The sequence below is a fragment of the Chaetura pelagica genome, unplaced genomic scaffold, assembly GCF_000747805.2.
Source record: "Chaetura pelagica isolate M959 unplaced genomic scaffold, ChaPel_1.0 scaffold45, whole genome shotgun sequence".
Lineage (NCBI taxonomy): Eukaryota > Metazoa > Chordata > Aves > Apodiformes > Apodidae > Chaetura > Chaetura pelagica.
In genome coordinates, this window is record NW_009953217.1 from 2,185,041 (window position 1) to 2,206,777 (window position 21,737).

At 35.6% G+C, this 21,737-nt stretch overlaps 1 protein-coding gene across 1 annotated transcript in view; it reads left to right on the forward strand.

Moving 5' to 3' along the window:
* Window positions 1–21,737, forward strand: part of GPR133 (G protein-coupled receptor 133) — a 135,497-nt gene that overhangs the window by 9,007 nt on the left and 104,753 nt on the right. The window contains exons 4-13 of the mRNA XM_009997636.1: window positions 917–1,039; window positions 4,604–4,780; window positions 5,977–6,231; window positions 9,303–9,367; window positions 9,956–10,111; window positions 12,563–12,622; window positions 13,785–13,902; window positions 14,764–14,874; window positions 16,276–16,351; window positions 19,712–19,853. Of these exons, the coding sequence (XP_009995938.1) occupies window positions 917–1,039; window positions 4,604–4,780; window positions 5,977–6,231; window positions 9,303–9,367; window positions 9,956–10,111; window positions 12,563–12,622; window positions 13,785–13,902; window positions 14,764–14,874; window positions 16,276–16,351; window positions 19,712–19,853 (1,283 nt within the window). The remainder of the gene's footprint in view (window positions 1–916; window positions 1,040–4,603; window positions 4,781–5,976; window positions 6,232–9,302; window positions 9,368–9,955; window positions 10,112–12,562; window positions 12,623–13,784; window positions 13,903–14,763; window positions 14,875–16,275; window positions 16,352–19,711; window positions 19,854–21,737) is intronic.

The window sequence follows — 21,737 nt, forward strand, 5'->3', positions numbered from 1 at the left end:
ATTTGCACTGTGTACTGCTGTGCAGAAGGCATCTGTTAAGTCAAGTAGATATGCAGTGATAAATAGATAAGTCCCTTATGTCCCACCCTTCATATATTTTAGACCATTTGTGTGCCTTCCTTATTGCCTTTATGATCTTATTAGATTTTCAAATACCAAGCAGCACCTAGCAGGCAATTTCTGCACCTCAGAGCTGGAAAAGACTCTATTCTCATTGCTGGTGTTTCCCTTGGAACAACTCTTCCAACACCTTTTCAGAAGAAATTATAGAAAAGTCTTAAAACCAAGGGCCTGAATCTTACCAGTCGTTGCAGAGTTTCCATCACAAACAATGGTATTAATATGAAGTTCCAAAATGAGCAATTACATTTTCTCTGCTCAAAAACAGATAATGGAATATTCTGTCTCCTGTGGAATGCAGGCTTTTTAACACAACATTTTATTTTTTTTTTTTGTGTGTGTGATTTCTTATTGTCTTCCTTGCTAAAAATAGTCCCTCTCTTTATCTTGGAACAAATGAAATGAAGTTCCCATCATCTATCAGATTGGACTTGGACCTTAGGTTTCCTATATCAAACAACTGTCATGTTTTTATAGTATTAAGAAGGCTTGTGTGCTTTAGCTAGGCAGAAGTTGAATCAACAGTTTGTTTCTTTAGGAGGGAACACAAGAAAATCACAATCATATCACAATACAATCAATCATTATCCATGTTAGACAAAGAATTTCCAAAAGACAATGATGCTGTACCACAGGATGACTGAAAAGTATATGTATTCCTGCCTTTTGAATATAAGTTAATTATAAGCAAATAGATGAGATAAGAAGCAAATGAGGTGTATGGGTCTGTTAAAATCATGTTCCCCAAGAGTTTTCATTTATACAAATGTTAAACTATATTTTGCTTTTCCTATAGATATTGTAGAAGGCATGGTGAATAAAGGAATTTATGTCACTGAAAAGAAAGGAGTTACCTTTCTCTTCTTTGGAAGCTATCAAAATTCTTGCATTAGTAATCCAGAAGTTTGTGGACCTGAAGGTTTGTAAATTCATTAATTGCTATTTGATTATCTTTTTCTGTCAAATTGTGTAATTAAACAATTGTTGTTTCTTTCCTCATTGGAATGAACTCTCTAAAATTCTAGCCTGATACTTTTTTTTATTGACTTTTAAAACAACTGAGTGCTGATTACTGAAAAATTCATCTTTTCTAACTGCAATTTAAATTAGAACTAATCACCAACTACTCAAATTGGTTATCTACAGTATAATTAATTCTGACAAAAACAAATAATCTTATGTCCAAATCTTGCTTGTGGCACTGAGATTAATTTCTACAGGAACTGCAGTTTGGCAAATAATGTTGTCCTACAGGCTTCAAATTTAGGAGACAGTTTTCAGTATGGCTTATTACCAGGAATGATTTAAATTTATCTGTGGAGATAATTTTTTAAATCTCTGGTGTCTTGGAATCTATTTGTCCTGGTAGATGCTTAAATATCTTCATTCTATATCTCTTCCTTTTCTTCTTGGGCTACAGTCACAAAATGACAGGTGGAATAGGGGGACACAGGTTTGACAATGTGCAGATTAAGATGATTAGAACTGCATATAGCTGTCAAATCAAACATAGAACTAGTCATTAGCTTAAAACCTTCATTAGAGATTTAAAATTCAATAAATATGGATGAATCAGTGGAAAAGGGTGGCTTTCTGCACATGAAAGAAATCATATAACCAATAAATACTAAATCACAGTAGAAGGTGTGAAAAATAAATTAAAAATCTGACATGTCTTTAGCTAAAGAATGTCTTTGGTTTTCTCAGAGTCAGATAAAACCTGTGACAATGATAAGGTGTAATTTTATTCAAGCCTACTATTACCTAAATGTGCCTTGATGTTAGTTTTGATGTTAGTTGATTATGTTCCTGTGAAACTGGTCTTAGGTACACTTGAACAGGGAAAACTTTCTGAAATAATCATGGCAACTTTTCAGATGAAATAGTACAACCCATGAACCAGGAATCCCTGAATTTTTTTCTAGCCTAAATACTGTTTGACTTGACAAAACAAATTCTTCATATTTTTGAATGTTGAAAGATTCTCTACTGCCTTCAGTAATTTTTCAGAAATGGTTTTCTGTAAGGTGTTTTAGGCTCATTGAAGTGGAATTTTCAGTCAGAATAAACATTTATGAAAGATGCAAGAAAATGTTCTCTTAATCATTAGCTTGAACACAGCAAGAGAAGTTGGATTTAGTCAACATATGTGAAGTGGAAATTGAAAAAGCAACCCTACACACAACACAGCATTTTGTAATGCTGTGTCTTTATTGTGTGCCTTATTTTAATTTTTATTTGCAGTTTGAGCATTTCATTAACTTAAATGTACATAAGGAGGATTTAGATTGATGGTTTTTCTTGTAGCTACAGAAAGATTAGGAGCTACAGGATGGTCTAACAGAATGGGTGGCCAAAGAAATGAGAAACTGGCTCCACTGCAGACATGCTGTGTAACTTAAGTCTCTCTGGCTACACCTTTTAAACTTCATCTCTCAGTCTGTAATGGAGGAACAACAGCACTTCCATACCTTTCAGAAGTGTAGTGAAGTGCTGGAAAAGATTGAGAGAGGCTCTGACAGAGGAATCACATGAACAGCAATAATAGATAAATGTGATCAGCCTTGGTGGCCCTTTCACCAGAGTGGTGAAGGATGGTGTGCAGATACAAGGGAAATGCATGGCTTTCTGGAAAGAGGGTTGGATCAGTGTCTCAACCTGTTACTGGTGTGGTGAAGAGGCTGAAAGATGAGCTCAGGCTGACTGCTTCATCTTGCTGATGAAGATATTGCAGCTTGCCTATAACAGCCCTGAAATCCTTCAGCTGGGAGTTTGCAGCATTTTCAGCTTTAAACATACCCATCAAGATCTAGCAAACTGAGGCTGATAATGCTCATACCCTGATTGACTTCTAGGAGGACAATGATAATTGATTAGCATTTCCATGGTGATTATTTTATCATGTATGAAGCATTTAGGGAATGGTGTGCAGATCATGTGAATTGATTGGTCCTGTCATAAGGATAAACAAAAGATCTGTTAGAGAGGGGGATATTAGATAGTTAAATTATTTTACTGCATAGTAATATAATTTTTAATTTTTCTACTAAGGTAATGTGACAAAGAATATGAGAAATAGAAAAAATGTCCTGGAGAGTAGTGGGGGATAATATTTCTGATTACTGTAGTAAGCTGTCTGAAGTTTTTACATATTTAATAATAAAATTGTGAAACATTAAAAAAAAATGTTTTAACAAGAAATGTGCATAAGAGTTTTAGGGCTTCATTAATTTGTGCTGGGTCATCTGGTAACAAATTGACCTAGTTCGTGCTGCAGAACTGCTAACTATAAGATCAGCCCAACAGATATTTTGACTACATGTCAAAAGAGCATAGTCAGCGGGTTAAGGGAAGTGATTATTCCCCTCTGTTCAGAGCTCATGAGAGTGTATCTCAAGTACTAGGTCCCATTTATGTCCCCTGATATAAAAGAGTTGCTGACAAGTTAGAATGAGTTCAGCAGATGACTTAGGGGGCTGGGCAATGTGACATGGGAGGGGAGGCTGAGGCTTTCCCTTACACCGTGAAGAAAAGAGAATGCTAACTACTTGATAGGTGGTTATAGAAGCAGATGGAGCCAAACAGCCTTGGAGATGCATGGTGAAAATATCAGGCATTGCAGGCACATGGTAGCACAGGAAATGCTAATTAGATCTAAGGAAAAATAATTTCTTTGCAATGTGGATGACCAAGCATCAAGACGGTGTGCATAGAGAGGTTGTGCAGTCTGCCTCCATGGTGACATTAAAATCTCAGCTGAGCTCTAAGCAACCAGATCTAGCTCTGAAATTGACCCTGCTTTGAGCAGGCACTTTGGACTCTATGATCTTCATGGTCATTGCCAACTTAATTTATTATGATTCTTTGTGGCAAAACTTCTTCAACTTCTGTGCTTCATAAACTGTTTCTCAAGCTGCTCTGAACTCAGATTTTATTGTTAGCACTTTATACTATAAATTCTGAGATGAACATTTTTAGGACCTGTTTAGCTGAGCCATTTTCTTTGTAATTGCATTTGACTGCAGAACCTGTACAGCAGAATCACTATAAACTTCTGAAGTGCAAGGGAATTTTGATTTGCCACTTGTTTCAGTCAAGTCTTTTGTGCTAACACTTATTAAAGAAACGTAGCACAGAAACTGTATTTCTTCACTAATGTGCAATCTGAAGAGCTCTTCAATTTTAGAGTATGATAGTAAAATTTATTTTGGACTGAACAAGTGTATTTGTGGACAAAGTTAATCATGCAAGCACTTGCAAGATTGCACTTATATTTTGGGAAGAATTCTTGGATTTTTGTGTGTGCGGACCTCAGAATTTTATATATGGCTCTGTATAGGTATATGAAATGGTGTCCTTGTCTATGCTAGAAGATTCTGTGCTAAAAGACACTCCCATTCTCTGTATTTTACAGTATTGAAGATTTTTTTAAATTGCATTTGTCTCTTCCTCATTAAAATCTCTTCTTACTTGCTTTCATCAGGAGTAACATTTTCCTTTTTCTGGAAGACTCAAGACCAGCAGGCTAAGTTTCTCCCTGCCTCTGGTGGACAAGTAATTTCCAGTGGTTTCAAAATCTGTTCAAATGAAGGTGAAGGCTCAGTGGAATTTTACACCCGTGGGAATGCAATGAAGTGGAAAGCAAGCTTCAGTCCACCAGGTAAATTTTATAATTATTTTTTTTTACTAATTTCTTTGTTAAATTTTACTTTATTCTTGCAGAGGGTTGTAGTGGTCAGAGCACAACTTCAGGAAAGAGAAGTGGGTTTATAAAAATGACTACAGAGTTCTGTGCTTAAGATTTATCTTGATGTGGAGAGAGAGAGAGAAATTACAAACTGAAAGAAAGTGGTATTGTATTACAGACCATTTACTATTAGTAATAGTCCTCAGGCCCAACATCCTGTTGTGTCTTTAGTGGAATTCTTATTGACACCAGTAGATTAACGAGGGCTTAAATAGAAACATGAGGAAAGAATGCAGATTAATCCCTGACAGTTCTCAGTACGTTCTAAAACTGCAAACATGTGCTGTGCTCTACTGTCTCTGAAATTAATACTTTATTTGGTAACTATTTAACTAGCTGTTTAGTGCTTTGGACATTTTTATTATCTGTTGAGTGTCAAGTGTAGTATGCTGTGGCATTGTATTAATAAACATCTTGGTATATCCCATATCTCACTGCTTCTATCTAAACTGTGTATTGTTGGATAGTGGTATTACCTAGTGACTGGAACAAACTCTTATCTAGTTCTGCCAGTGACAGTCACCAAATCTTTTCTTGCTTCAATTTGACTACCTGTACAATGGTAAAATAGGACTTTCTTACCTTTTGGTGTCAGAGTTTTATAAAGCTTAATAAATCAGTTTAGAAATCTTGAGAGAAGCTGCTAAACGGTAAGAATATTTCAAGTATTTGTGGATTATTCAATACAAGTGAAAATTAGTATTATGTTTTCAGCTTCACAAGTACAACAGAAAAGCCTGGCAACTTTTAATTAGTCTATTGGCTTGTTCTCCAGTACTTGTGGTCTTTATGCAGTTCTTGCTGAACTGAGTTTTGAGACAGTATTGAACAGACTTCAGATCTCGGCCAGTAATACTTCGTAAGTGTAATTTATGAAACTGCAGTGAGCCCAAGTAAGTTCAGACAAAAGCTAATGGCATTCTGCCAAAGTATGGGCTTCCCCATGGGTATAAAGATTAATATACATGACATCAGCATTCCATAATTCACTCTTAGCACTTTCTATATAGCTCTAAAGCATTGCACAAGTCAGCAAAAACTTACTGAGCAGGAGAGACTCTAAATGGAATTGAATAATGGATTTTGCTGTGACTTTTAATGTTTTGCAGGTCCTTATTGGACTCATATTCTCTTTACTTGGAAATCAAAAGAAGGACTGAAAGTCTATGTCAATGGAACTCTAAACACAACTGATCCAGATGGGAAAGTTTTCTATGATTATGGAGACCCCACTGCAAATCTACTGACTGGGGCAGAGGGGGATCAGTCTAAGCGCTATGTGAATGGGGCATTTGATGAATTTATTATATGGGAAAGGGCACTCACCCCCAGTGAAATCAAGCAGTACTTTACAGCTGCTGTTGGTGAGTATATACACAATTGTCATAATTCATCTGCTGTTAAAATGCTTACTTAAAAATATTTACTGTATAGAATTTGTGTTCGTTTTACATCTTTCAGCTCTTGAATGTAATTTTTAAAGGAGGAAAAGGTGATGTATGGATATGAATATCACCAAAACACCCATATATGGATGTACAGTATTTTCAACCAGGATTCTAACTTCTTAAAAATTTTATTAAAAATTGCCAAGATCTGAATTATCCAGGTATTGTTAGATCCCCTAGGATCAAGAGAGTATGAGCTATAATTAGTCTTGAAGCAGAACAGGATTTCTAGCTTGTTCTCTGTTTTTGTATCTTAGACCCAAGTCACTCAGGTGTGGATAATGATAGTTGTCTCTCCTGTTACTGGAACAATAAAGACTTATTAACTTATGTATGCTAGTGAACTAAAAAACGCAGCAGTTAAAATCTAATATGAAAGGCAAAGCATCAGGATTAGAACAAACACTTAGAGGCCTGGCCCTTGAAGTCTGTCAGTTGTTCTATGGATTTTTATTATTAATATTCCTCTACAAGAAAGGCTGTTGCTATTAAGTACTTTTGTGGCTAGCAATTAGAATACATCCATCTTGGGAAAAGAGCTATGGGGCATCTGTAACACTTGGCTTTGCTACCAGTTTCTCTCCTTTCATCTGGTCTTACTAGGTTACTGAGAGCTAAAGCAGTTAAGCCTGTAACTTGTGCTTTTAAGCCCCTGGGAGTCATTTTCACAACAGAATCTCTTTGAATAACACAAAACTTCTGGTGCGTGCCTGGAAATGAGGATGTATGTGTTTGACTTCCAGGTTTGATTATAGTAATCAGATATATATAAAATATATTTTATCAACAAGAAAATACAAACTAGTTTATGTAGAATTAAAGTGACTAAGAAAGAAAACACTCTGTCTGATAGAAATCTGCTTTGCCAAATAGCATTTGTGCTGAAGACTCATATTTTAAAATACGTTTTAAAAAGTGATTCCTATGAAAGCCTTAAAAAAATCTGTTTTGGGAGACTATTAATAGTTTTAAAATATTTTTAAAAATAATTTATTGATGGTCTTGCTGGAAAAAAATGCTTTTTTTATTTGACCGTTGTATCTTTCACAACAATCTAGGGTTACTATAACACTATCCAACTTGAAGCTACCTAAAATAACATTTTTTTAGTGTAACTTAAGAACCATGTTATATTGCTAAACTCAAGAGCAGTAGATATTTTAGAATGAAGCTGATCATGGCTGTCCATCCTCCTGTCTTCACCCTTAACAAATAATCAAGGCATCATGGAAAGCTCTTTCCACAAATGCAAATCATGTTCAGGACTAACGTTTCTATTTCTTTCCTCTATACTTTAGTTTTAAAAATAGTCTTACTGGGGCTCAAAATACCTGGTTGCTGGACATTAATGCTTGTAGCTTTTGAAACAATGCAAGGAGAGTTAGGTCCTCAAATTCTGCTAAAGTCTAAATTTTTAAAGAATTGTAAAGAACTTTGCCTGTAAAGCATTCTGATATCTCTAAAATGAAGTATTTCTGACTTTTCTTTTCATGTTGTGAGTTTGAGAGTTTACTGCAATTTACCTGACATGAGGTGTTTGTTTTGTTTTCTGTAACCCCTAATTCACAACATTTCAGGGTGAACAGAAATAATAATTTTTCTGTGAAAAATTAATTTCTAGCCTCTTCATTGAAAGTGAAGCTTGCTGTGTATTTTCTAGGGGCTTATGAATTAAAATGTTAAGGGATGCCAGTTTTATATATGTATATTTGTAAGTGTGAAGAATTTCAAGCCAGCATTGTTTTAAAGTGCTCAGGTGATTTGAAGCATTTGTGGAGTATTGACTACTTTGCTTTTCCTTCAAAGTAGTGAAACAGACTTTATAGAATTTCCAATTTGATGGATGAAGTTAGAACATTGTCAGTGGAAACAATGGATATTAAAAAAATAATCAACAGAGTAAACAGAAGTTATTATTGGTATCTCTTTATTGACTTTGGAGGACTTAAAGCAGGGTTGCAGCTGGGTTAATGTGGTTTGAAAAAGAAACTTAATAGGTCAGTCTGTTTTTTAATTGAATGAACTACCATGTTCCTTCTGGGTCCATGAGAAAAATGTGTCCTATATGTGCAGCTACTGTTTGATTGTGTTGCAATGCCACACTTCTGGCAAATATAAATTCTTGGTAAGATGTGGATTAGAATAAAATTTTATTTCTCTATCACAAATGACCAATACATTTCTTTGTACAGAAAGGAACCAATTTTTTTTTTTTTTAATGGAGCAACTGGAGACCATCCAAAATTGAGTTTACTCTTTGTCTCGACAAATAATTTGTGACATGATCATAGGGAATTTTTCAAGGGATATAGTGCTGGTGTGTGACATTTATTAGTAAAGTTTGTCTGATAGCAACATCACTATTACTTGAAATCAACTTAAAAACACCTAATGAGACATGATTTATAGTATGCTTAAAGGCAATTTAAACTCAAGATGTATGTAAACATTAGCATTTGGAGATCATAGCTGAGACATGAGTCTCATTTCTTCTAGGGTCTGTCTGTTCCCAGTCTCAGTCTATCACCTATAGAGAAACACAGTAAGGTTGTATAAGAAATTGTCAGAAGTGCCTACAGATAATTATTTATTTCTTATAAGACATAGGTTTATATATTTTTAAATTTTTTTCCCTAAATACTTTGCATAAATGTTGGGGAAAGAGCTACAGGAAGAAGATGGATGCCAATGTTTTAATTGTACAGTTGTCCTTTTTTATTAAGATAGGACACTTGAAATTTCCTACTTGCAAACAAACATTCAAGTGTTCAAGACTCAGCCTAAATTGCAAGGCTCATCTATACGAAGACAGCAAAATAAAATTTAATCAGTAAATTAAATGCTTTAAAGAAGCATGTGTAGGTAAGGTACTGCAGATAAATACAATGCACAGAACAACAAGTGTGTTTATTTTGGTTAAAACTGATTCAGCCTGCAGTAGGAATGTCATATTTGTTAACATTCGTTTGTGTATGGATTTTCTCCAGGTGTGCAAGTTTTGATTTCTTCAACACTTCCATGGTCTGTGATGACAACTACTACAAAACCTGTGGTAGGAGTAGTCCTCATAACCCTCTTCTATAATGTCAGAGTGTGTATATAGTCCAGTTACAGAGCCTCCTCATTTCGCAATTTTCATTAATGGCACTTATTTCCCCAATTATAAACACTTTCAGATACACATAGGGAGACATTTTAGCCATGGTAGGAAGATGGGAGTTCTACAAAACTCTTAACATAGGAGAGATAAAGGGAATTAATTGTTAAATACATATATTTTCTATATTTAAAAAAAAAAAAAAAAAAAAAAAAAGTGTGGAAAAATGTAGAAACTTCTGAAGTATTTCATTTAACTTAGAAGATACAGAGCATTCAGAAACATTTTGCTATTTTCTTCTTTTTCACAGAGGCTTTCAGGAAATGATGGCAGATAGGACCTGAACTGCTAATGAAAAAATTCAACTGTGCCATATATTACTTTTATCCCATCTACCTGCATCTTTTTCTTTTCCCTTAGCTTATATAGTCTCTTATGTGTAACTACAGCAGTTTGCTATGCTTCAAACACCCTTTTGGACTAAACAAATAAGTAATGGCTGCTGTATGGAATAACTTCTGATAAGTTGTATCTCTCCTGTAGCTCTCTACAAATGCTTATCGTCCCATCATAATTAATCTGACTGAGGAAAGAGGGAACTTCCGCTCCCCTGATGCCATGCTGGGCTACCTGGAGAACATATCCTTCAGCTTGCCCAACAAATCCTTGTCAGAAAATACTGCCCTAAGCCTGACAGAGGTAAGTGTCTTTTATACCTGTGTGTGGAGCCAGATGACCCTGAATTTCCTGCAGAAGCTGGAATATTGAATGCAGCTCTGCAAAGTTTTGCTGATTATAGAAAATACATATGAGAAAAGCAGTAGCTATTTTAGAGAGTAGCAGAAGGTGAGCTTCAGCCAGGGAAAATTGTTTAATTCCCTCATTAGTTCTTGGGGATATTATTTAATGCATAAACTATAAATATCTGAAACTGTGACCACACACACAAAAATAAAATAAAAAAATTAGTTGAGCAGAAAACAGGAGGAGAGAAAAACTTGTTATTTTTTTTTTTCAGCTACAAGTATATCCACTGAAGAATATATAATTCTGGAAAAAAAAATCAGCATTTCTCTACATGGTCCAGCTAATCGAAAATGCAGTGGTGTTTGGCAGTCATCTTTCAGGTGCAGGACATAATACACTGTAATCAGAGTAGTGGTAGCAGCAAAACTGAAACATTCATGTGCTAATAGCAAACTGACTAACTGGGATGCAGGGAGCCACTCTAGTTGTGGCTGTGTTAATCTATCCTTGGGAACTGCTCAAGCATAAATGTAACATACTATCTTTGAGATTCACACCTGCTCTAGAGGGTTAAGAAGTTACAAATTCCTGCATCGTCTTCCCAACCTTTTGTTAGCATTTTTTGCTCCTGTAGTAAGCAGAGTTGCAAGTTGTGCCTCCTTTCTGGCTTCTTCTCATTGAGGCGTCATGCATTGCTCTTTCTGGACTCTGCTCTGCCAGCTCTCTTAGCTGGAGGTGTTGAGATGTGGGAGAGGACCTGTTTGTGATGATGCTGTCCTTGGCTTTTGTGAGTTAGTAGCTTTATCGTGCTCTGGATTCCAGTCACAGCCAGGACTCCTGTGCAGACATATCACGAATCTCCACTGAAACTGGTTCATGGAAAGATCAGGTCCCAAGCTTAACTGAGTAATTTATTTTTGTTTAAGCTAATCCACAAAGGAAAAGGAAGAAAAAAAAATAAATAAAAATTTCTGCAGTCTAAGCTGAGAACAAGGGGTCATGCTCTGCTAACATAAAGTTATTCTTCTGTAAAATGATGGGCACCTAATTCCCTGATTTCAGCAGGCTAGAAAGCTATTATTACAGTAATCAGCTCTGGCCTCACTACTGATTGTTCCTTTAAGTCCCAGAGTGACAAGGATTATTTACTCAGACAAACAATATAAATAAATGCTTCTGAAGACTACATGGACAGCTGTGGATAGTTGTGTTAAAAGCTCAGCATTTGCAAGCTGTAAAGCTTGGATTTCGTGGTTCACTGTTTAATATGTAGCAAAAACCCTTCTAAAAAGCTCTGATACACTGTTTCCTTTTTCTGCTAAAAATTTGTTGTGGGTTCTAAATTGAAAATAGAACATCACCCTGTCAGATTTCATACCTGTTTCCCACATCATTTCAGCTGCCATTTGGTTGCTTGTTCATGCCATCTGATGCTGCTTTGTGTGCCATGAAAATGATTTGCAGACAGAAATGTGGGACATGATTATCTTTAGCAGATCTATTTTAGGAAGTAAATACAAAAGAGTCCTGATCATACATACAGACTCTGTCATTTGTCTGATTGATGCTTAGGATTTGCATTGTCTGCAGCTAATTCCCTGAAAGGCAGGCACTGAGCATGCATGATATTTTCTGTAAAGTTATCTCTGTCCTGATTGTCATATGCCTCACAGCACAAGAACATTTGATTTAAGTGATACGCAATAAACTTTCTGAATTCTGACACATATAATACAATGCTTCTGACAAGTCTAACCTGTGTTAGAAAAAACACAGAAGAAAAGTCTTGTAGATTTTTTCCATGTTTCTCAGTGGAAATTTTCTATATTCAATTGATGTTTTAAAGGGATTTTAACAGAAATATTTATGCAGGAAATAAGAATTTTATAATTTTCTTTGTAATTTTTTCCTCCTAGGTACAGGGACTGTATCATGCTGAGCACTTGAACAGTGCCCACCATGACAGTTCTTGACCTCAAAAACACCCTTTGATTGCAGAAGCTAAGGAGATAATAAATTTTACAAGTGATGAGACCCAGATATTTATCTACCCATTTGAAACTAAAAGAGGTATTGATGTCATATTCTCCCATTAATAAAATGGAAGAATAAATTCTATTTAGTCTTAGTTCCAGTGTTGTCACCTCAGCTATAGTATAATGATTGCACTTCAGGAGTTCCACAGTGATGTTACTTCCAAAAAATAAAGTATTAATTTAAAATGTCACCATATAGAACATGATGAGAGTGCTGGCAAGTAAAGATTAATCTGTGACTGGAATGAAAATGGGCTTGTCATCTTAAAATAAACCTAAGAAAATCCCAGCAGAAATCTGCCTGGGATGCTTACCAGGAGCTGTATCTGGTTACTCAATAAATAATATACTTTTATTTCTCTTTTAGGCATTTTTAAAAGCTATTGAAGACTTCTTGTTATTGCCCAACTGGATTGATATACCAGAGGTAAGGCAACTGGGCTTGGATCTGTGGGTTGCATTTCAGTTGCATAGATAATAATGAAACTGGTTGCCTCTATTCTTCTTGTTAGGGTTTTTTATAATGTACTTTTAAGAGTTAAAATAATAACTTTATCTGTAGCTGTTTCCACATATTTCAGGAGGAATGAATCAAAATTTTATTTTTATTATAAATTAACAAATATTGTCACTAAAGTGCTTAATCATTCCTTTTTAGCACAGTACTTTGATATTTAAATTTTTTAATTTGTTTTGTAGATTGATGTTTTTCAATGCACATGAAATACGTGGTAGTGTTTACCTGTGTAGTGAAATGAAGCTTTGAAAGAGATCAAACCTAATAGAGGGAAAAGGAACTTGCATCAATGTTATTTTGCTTCTAGTCTACCTTTTAGATTTCAGAGAAATACTTGTGGGAGGAACCCAGGAATTTCCTGAGTTTTTGTTAGAATCTTAAGGGAGCACAGATTTCAGAACAGAGAGCTTTTAAACTGAAAGAAGGAGAGGCTAATGTAAATTAGGGTTTTATTGAAGCCTGAAATGCTTTTGAGACAAAAAGGTTTCTAATTGATTTAAGTTCTTAGCCTAAAATCCTTGATCATCTCTGATGTAAACAGATTTCAGATAAAATAGATTGCTTTATCATTGAAACATGCATTCACTCTGAGATGTTATGGATCAAATTTCCACCTGCAGGGTTGTTCTCCAGGTAACATATAAAAACTTGGAAAGTAGCTTTATATTAGAGACCATTTTAATAAAGATGAGAGAGAGGCAAGGCTGTAGTGTCTTAGCTTATGTTCCAATAAAGATCTGATACCAGTCTTTACATGTTGTCAAAATAATATTCCCAATTTTTTGCCTCATTTTGCTGAATCCTGAGTACAATTGATTGCAAAAGGCTGGTGGGAGCAGAGTGTAATTTGGAGACATTCTATAGAAAAAAGTATTCTATAAAGTCAGGATCTGGGTGGCGTCAATTTGTGTAACATTTTATCCATTAGATGTGGAAGAGTTCGTGGAGTCAGTCCCGTTTGACTTTGGTCATGATGATGAGTCACACAGGAATTTAACATGGCAGCTTGGCATTTTGTGCTATGAACTGCAACTTCCTTTGTTGTAGAGCCTTCTCTTTCTTCTTCCCTCAGACCACTCACATATTTGGAAGTGTAATTCAAACTATTGACAGTGTGATGGCTCATATGACACGCAATCTGGATGAAAACTCGTTACCTTTAAATGTTGAGGGCACGTCATCTATAGCAGGTAGGACTTGGGAGGAATGTTTTTGGGATTGTCTGGATGCCCTAAATGCTTCTGTGCTTGCAGTCCCTCCTTTGACAAAACAAGAGAGGAAATCAGATACTTTTCTCTTTTGAATATAAACCCATGTTTTGGTTGTAGAAAGACGACTGTGCAGTTAGTCCGGACTTCCTTGAGGTTACATGGGGGAGTGGGAGGGAGGATTTAGAATATGAATTATAGGAAACAAGTCTAGTAATTCTATACTAATAGGCAGTTAAAGGCCATAGAGCATAGAGCTCTTACGCAACACTTAACATACAGACCTCTGCAACTTCGACAAAATCTTACTTATGCAAGGTTTTTATTTTTTGGAATTTTTTATTTTGCTGCTATTTAGCATCTTAGCACCCTAATTTCATCTGCACCTTTGGATGCTACAGGTAGCAAGGGTAATTAATTTCTTCTAGCATTGTGCTCTGCCTTGTTGAGAGCTGCGTGAAGAGGCAAATGACCTGAGCAGTCCCCAGTACCATTAATCCTACACATGGTCTCCCAGCTGGAGCAGTGGAGGTCCAAAATAATACCTTCAAATGTCAGTGGTGCGTGTGTTATCAATCTTTTTTGCTTGCCCTGGTAAGCTCAGTGTTTGAGCATGGGTGAAGTGATCCATGGTATATTAATAGTGCACATTCCATCTCCTCTGTCATGAAGGAGTTTGAAATGAAAGACAATTTTATACTCAGGGAATTTACTATATTTTCTGCAAACATCTGAGGTTTAAATTCAAGACTTACAATAGCTGTTAGGGAAGTCTAGTTAAATAGCCAAGCAGGCTGTAGAGACTATTGATGTTATCATATTTTTGTTTGGTTTATCACACAGATTACACCTTGGTCAAAATGCATCCTCAGACTCTGAATTTGTCCCACTATCGATTTCCATCTCAAGGACAGAGTTATATTTCCATTCCCAGTGAAGCTTTTCATGAAAAAGGTAAGGAAGAATTTAAAGGGATCAGCAGAGGCATGTAAACAGGGTATCAAAAAATTATTTTTCTTGAAAACCGGTTTTTGTTTATTTTTCCAAGTAAGTGATTTGATCACTGTCAGTCATACTGGCTTTAAAAAAGCAGCAGTTTTCCTCTCATACTGATCAATTACTGTGGTAGAATTTTCATATTACTTGAATTAATCTTCAGTAATAGAGATGAGCCACAAAGACTGAAGCCATCTTTTTACATGAGAGAAGCCATAATTTCATACATTATTTTTAATAATCTGAGCTGGCTATTTTTAAGAAATTCCAGGACGTCATATCATGTATTACTAAAAATATTATTAAAATGTTGTATGAAATTAAACTATAATGTAATGGGTTTAAGCTGCTGCAGCAGCTACAGAAACAGAATGATGTAAACTACAGTCAAAGCAAAAAGTCAGAACTCAGAAATCCATACCTAAGCTAAAATTTTAGTAATCCCAAGCACAAGTTATAGCAAAACTCTGAAGCTTTAGCCAAGACTCTAAAATATGTTTGAAGTGAATTATCTATGATTGAATCAGGGATTGAAGGAACCTATTTACAAAAATGTCTGCCTGCGTCCTCAAATTTTTTACAATATCACCTATGTGCCCTAGATTCCAGCCCACACAATTTACACACCCAGAGACCTTTCCACAGTCACCTCTGCTGCAGGAAGGTTGGTGCCTACTCATAAAGTGCGAAGTTAGCTGCAGATAACCTGCAGTGAGAAATACTCTGATAATTACTGAGCTGTCTACCTGATTTGTGATGACAGCTTTGTTTCTTTGCACTGTCAGGGGGCTCTGGCTGGAGACTTCACTGCAAGTGTTCTGAGGCTTGAATAACTATAATTGCAAACCAACTTGTGATGCCAAAAAGTAGCATGTGAGGGGACTTCTTTTCCTTTCCCATTTAAAAAGTATCTCACAATGCAGATTTTTATTTTTTCTTCAGAATGTTATCATGCTTGGTATCCTGAAGAGATACAGCCTATTAAAAGTTTAACTCTTTTTCCAGCTAAAACTCGTTTCTGAGTAATTTCAGGCCACACTTCTACACTGTCCAAATGAACTAACCTAAAAATTTATTATTCCACCTCAAACAGTTGGTGATGAACATAGGTGGTGGTGAAGTACCTTGAGATGACTGTAGCTGCCATTGAGACATTGACTCTAGTATGTCATAACCCTTTCTAGTACCACGTGGGCAATTTATAATTTATATTTATACTTTTGATCTGTCTCCTGTGTCGTACTGCAAGGTGTTAATACTTTTTCACTTAGAAGAATAATCAGATATCAGCTAAAGCTAAGATGTGAATGTCTATAAAAGTCAAGGCTCTGAGGAATAACCTGTCTTCCCTTTTCACAGCTTGGATTACCATTGTGGGCCTGCTTTACCATAATATGCATTATTTCTTTCATAATATCAACCCTATGGATACCAAGTAAGTACCTCAGACTTCTTATGCTATAACAGCTTGTTTATTACCTTAGTGATACACCTTTATCACAGTCATGTCATTATCAACTGTAAATAAATTATGAGCCATAAACATGATTCTGTAATATTATTGACATGTAGTCATTAACAAGAGAGATTAAAGCTTGCATTAGATGCTTTAATTTATATTGTAATAAAATAGATTCCCACAGTGACATGTTTGTCTTCTTCTTTCATTAATCAGATCTGGCATTAGAATTTTGTAATTTTAATCTGTCTAATAAAAGGAAATTACATCTTTTCTCCTGATACATATACAGATAAAGCTTGCGCTTAAATGCAACAAGTAAGAAAGTAAAACATCCCTCTTCAGATAAAATGTGAATCCTAATCCTAGAAACCTGTAAGGTAATTTTATAACAGGAGACCAGGCAATGCTTAAAAGACCTTTTTGTTTTATATGCTACATCAATGAAATCATTAGCAGATAAGATAGAGTAAATACAGAGCTGTATACCTCCTGGCAATACAGTTCTCCAGGGAATTTTGCAAGGCCATTAATGTAAATCATTACACTTTCCTTTTAAGCTAGTATGACTTTGTTTGTATTTGATATTCACTGGGGTATGTCGATTAGTTTATGACAGCAGAAGGAAAGATGCAGCATCTCGGCTGTCATGAATGTCAGGGATTGTGTCCTTTTCTTTACATACACTTACAGGGGAGGTCAGGATCTCTTAACTCATTTCTGAATGTCAGGGTAAAGTGTCCTGGCTTATGGCCAGATTGATCACACAGCCATAATCACATGGCTATTACTAAATATAATTTTTAAATCAAGTAGCAAGCTGTACTGTTGTTTACCCTGCTCTCTCAAAAAAGGGCACTTAGCAGGTGGCTGTGAAGGAACAGTGTCATTAGCGTGCAACATTTCTTACTGACATGAAGAAACTGAGGCAATAATTTATGACATCTGATGTTTTTCAAACAGGAGTATCAGTGCAGTTTATTAAGATAATAAGCTATAATCTCAGCTTCTCAAAGAGAGAAAGAAAATTAATATGGTCTATGGTTTAGCAAACACAATTTGATTAAAGATGCTGTGTGTCAAAACACTGTATTCTGGTACATTGTTTTAGAATCTACAGCTCCTGGGGCTCTGATATAGGAAGATAAAGCACTTATATTTGTGTACGTTCTCTAAATTTTGTGAAATAGGACAACCTGGAGACTCATTTCTATTCCACAGAGTTCTATATATTTTTTAGAACTCATTTTCAAGAAGGAAGGATCTGGCTCTACTGCAATGTTAACGAGACTGAAGAAGAAACATCTCTTAGATTTCTATAATTAGTCCAAAGTACTTGAACTGTGGGCAGTATGTAATGCCCTACACAATCATGTCTATAAAATTCTAGATGAAGATCTGTCCAAAACAGCATCTAAAAACCAAGTAATACAGGCAACGCTGGCTTAGCAGTTTTACTCTGTGGAATCAAACCCCAGGCATTCTAAAACTATTTTAAAAATAAGTATGCACTTCTCTTCTGCTTGGTTTTCTTTTTTTGTGCTGTGCTATTATAACTTTTTTTGCTTACATTTCAGTAGAATAACAAAGTTTTCCCACGGTAGTTTGTTTTAAAGACTGTCTTATGTACTTTGGAGCACCTGCTATTTGAAGCCTATCCATTTTCTTAAGAGCTTGCTTTCTTTTCCCGTTGTGGTAGAAGCTAAAACCAAAACTCTTGGAGCTTTTGTGCTGTACAGACAGATGACTTCTATTTTCAGACTACATAAACAGCAGTTTCTAAGGGGGGGGGCAATTTTGATTCCTTTAAAAAAATCAAAACAAAAAGATTTTGAGCCTAGCTCTGCTCCTGCTCATATACAAATTGTGTAACTCTGTAGTAATCCCACTGAAAGTAATCCAATGAGACCCACTTTCATCTGACATCCAGAGCCATGGTGAAGAAAGGCTTGTGTATGCCAGCACAAAACACATGAACACTGTTTCTTGCTTGTGCTGAAATTTTTCACACTTGAAAATTCGTCTAGCTCTCTATAGTTAAGACAGATACTGGGTGTGAAAAAAATGTCCATCTTGTTAATTTGTGCACAAGAAATCTGAAAATGTGAGGTAAGGGTCTTAACATCATCAGTTCTTGTCTAAACTTAGTGTTCATATCAGAGTTAGCAAATTCAGCCATTGGATGAATAAATTCAATTCACATGCTGGTTACTGGGAGCATCTGGTACTGATGTGTTTTTGTGGTCAGAACTAAGGACTGGTGCTTAGGGTTGTGTTAAGTGAGTTCTGCTTTTATTTGATCTTGCTGAGGAAATGAAGCAAGTCATTTAAATGTCTGACATGACTTTGCCTTTTTAAAAATAAAAATAAGAGACCATTGCAAAGAGGTGGCAGATGTAAATAAGGTGGTTTTTAATGTGTTTTGCAAACTGACTCCAGTGGGGTGCTATGTTTGAAAATCTAGGCTGATGGTTAATTTGCCTTGGCTTGTATTTGTAATAATAAATACCATTCATTCACATACCAAAGAGGTAGATGACAGAGAGCATTTTACTTCAGCGTGGTTTGTTTCTGATAATGTAAATCTTTTATTCTACAGACAAATGGATCTTAGTTACTCTTAAATATGCAAAAAAATACCAAAGTCATAAGTTTTAGCTGAAAGCAGAAATAAAAGGAATAAAGGAAAATAAAAGAAATAAAAGAAAATAAAAATTAAAATATTTACTGCAAAAATTTAGTTCAGCCTAGAAAAAAGTGTTACCTACACTGATCAGATATTTAGTTAGGTTCAGCTGTTTGTGTTGTGACCTGACTTGCTCTCTAGCACACATAACTGGACATAATAAATTTTTGAAACTGAAGCTATTAATTACTTCTAAATATATCCCTACATAAATGTTTATATGTATTGTATTTTTTTGTCTTGCACACTAATATGTATGTTTAATTAGGCAGCCTGAAACTCCCACAAGTTTTCTCCTCATTTAGGTTCCTTTGTTTAGTTAGGCTACTTTCAGATCTTTTACTTTGTAGGATTCTCTCTCATTGTATATAGCACGTTCAGCAAGGCTTGTAAATCTTTGCAAAAGAGGAGCAGAATGAAGGAATATTTATGATAACAGGTCTCAAATGTCTAAAGCTGTTCCCTATACTTGGTAACTGTTGCTTCTATTCCAGTAGGATCTTTTGGGCCCAGATCTTGCTCCCCTATAGAAATGTGTTGTCTTGAATTGAAGAAAAAGATCTTGTGTTTCTGTTGTTGTGGAGTTTGTGGATGAAATTTAAAAAAAATAAATTGTTGTTATACTTCCTTAATATATGTTTCTTTCCAAGGATTGCTGAAGCTGCTGCCTACAAAGGTTATATGATCTCAGCAACCAGTTACCTTATCTCTATCAAAGTGGAGCCTCTACCCAAGTTGTCCCACAATCTGTCAGGATCTCCTCTTATTACCATCCAGCTCACTCACAAATTGGTAAGTTGCATGGAAACTACCACTTCTGGCTATCATCAGGGCTGTTGAAAACTTTGTCTGTGATGACTTGTTTGTATTTCTCTTGTAATTTTTGTGGGCACTTTCAGTAGCAATTTAGATGGCATTTGTGACTACAATATCATGTTTTTCCAACTACTCAATGACTTTTGTTTCCATCACTGCAAAAGGCTGATTAGTGCACATGTTGAAAAAGATGAAGTGACAAGTATAGCTTTAGGGCTTCTGTGTGCATTATTCTAGGAATGCATTTGTGCAATCCACAGTAGGATGGTATGAATCACTGCTTTGTTATTAGAGCTGTCAAAAACAAAAATTCACTTATGGTTTTTCTTTGGTCTTAATCCACACGGAAATGACTGACGAGTCTTGAATGTTCTCACAAATAAGCCCAGAGAAGGAACTCCTTTGAGGGCAGATACAAGTAGGATGGGCAGAGCATCTCCAGGGCAGGAGTGGAGCAGGTTCAAATCCCTGTTCTGGTCTGAACTGTCCTTTCTAGAGAGCATATTTCAGATATTTCAGATATTTCAATTTAAAAATTAGCATATTCCAGCAAGAAGATGGAAAAATAGCTGGTTTTGTTTACTCTTAGAGAAAAAGGGATCTCTGTTGTGTCAGTGGAGGATAATTGAGCTCAAATTCTGAAGTGCTGGCAGGAGGCATGCAGTACCTAATTGTAGTGTTAAATGGAAATGAAAAATTTCAGTTCTTAAATATTTCCTGGAAAACATCTCTTAGGTGTTCTTCAGAATATTTTACAATGTTTTTTCTTTCAATACCTGTTTTCAAGCCAGTTTATCTTCTCCCTGATGGGCTTCTGATAAAGACAGAGTAGGCCACAGAAAGCAAATATATGAAAAAACCCCAAGGCATAGAAATGGAAAGTGTTGTTTTGCTGGCAGTTTTTCAAACTCAGGACTCTCCTGGGTGTCCCTAGTGACCCATAGGCAGACACTTGCAAAGAGAAGACTGTATTTTGTGTAGATAATTTATAAAATGTACTTTGCTTTATTTATTCAGGTACCTCCTCATGCTTTAGTTAATGCTTTAGTATGATGATTTACTAGCAGGCTATTAAACAAACCTGTGGGGGTTGTTTTATGCCTGTTGACTTTCGCTGTGAAGATCACTGGGGTCCTGGTATACAACTAGAAATTTCACATTTATCATCTGTCTCTTTCTGGTTTTGTCAGCAGAATCCATGAGAATGCATCTGTTTAACATATCCTCTCTATAACAGATACAGGTTGATTTTGAGTTTCAGATTCTACCTAGAGCAGTGTGTGCTTTATATTGTGTATTAGGGGAGTGTCTGTTTTCTCTTACACAGGTGGTTATCTATTATGTACCATAATATTTCTACAGCTACTTTGATTTGGGGGAGTATTCAGGTCTTACTAACCATAGTGACACCTGTTTAGGAGTGACTTGGTTTTGGTTTGTGGTGCTTTTGTGTACTTGTGTTTGTTGGTACATGAATATCATCCTTCTCTCTGTTGTCTTTTGCCTAGCCAGCAGGGTGCCATGTCCCAGTGTTTGTTTAACATCATTACTGATAGGAAAATAAAATTCACATTTGTAGGCAAATATTAGTACTACCGTAAGAGAGAGACAAATCAATGTGGAGCAAATTTATTTTTATGGCAAGTTAAGTGTTGACTAATTTATATATTGATTGAGGAAAAACAATTATTTTGCCCACATCTGCAGAGCAAAAGTATAATTTTTTTCCTGGATGAACTTTGCCAGAAAAGCTTGAATAAAATCCAGATAAAACTAAGACTGTTACAGAGTGTACTACAATTAAGTAAAAAGAAAAAATAATAATAAAGCTTGTAATTTTAAAATCAATGCAAAGTTTGG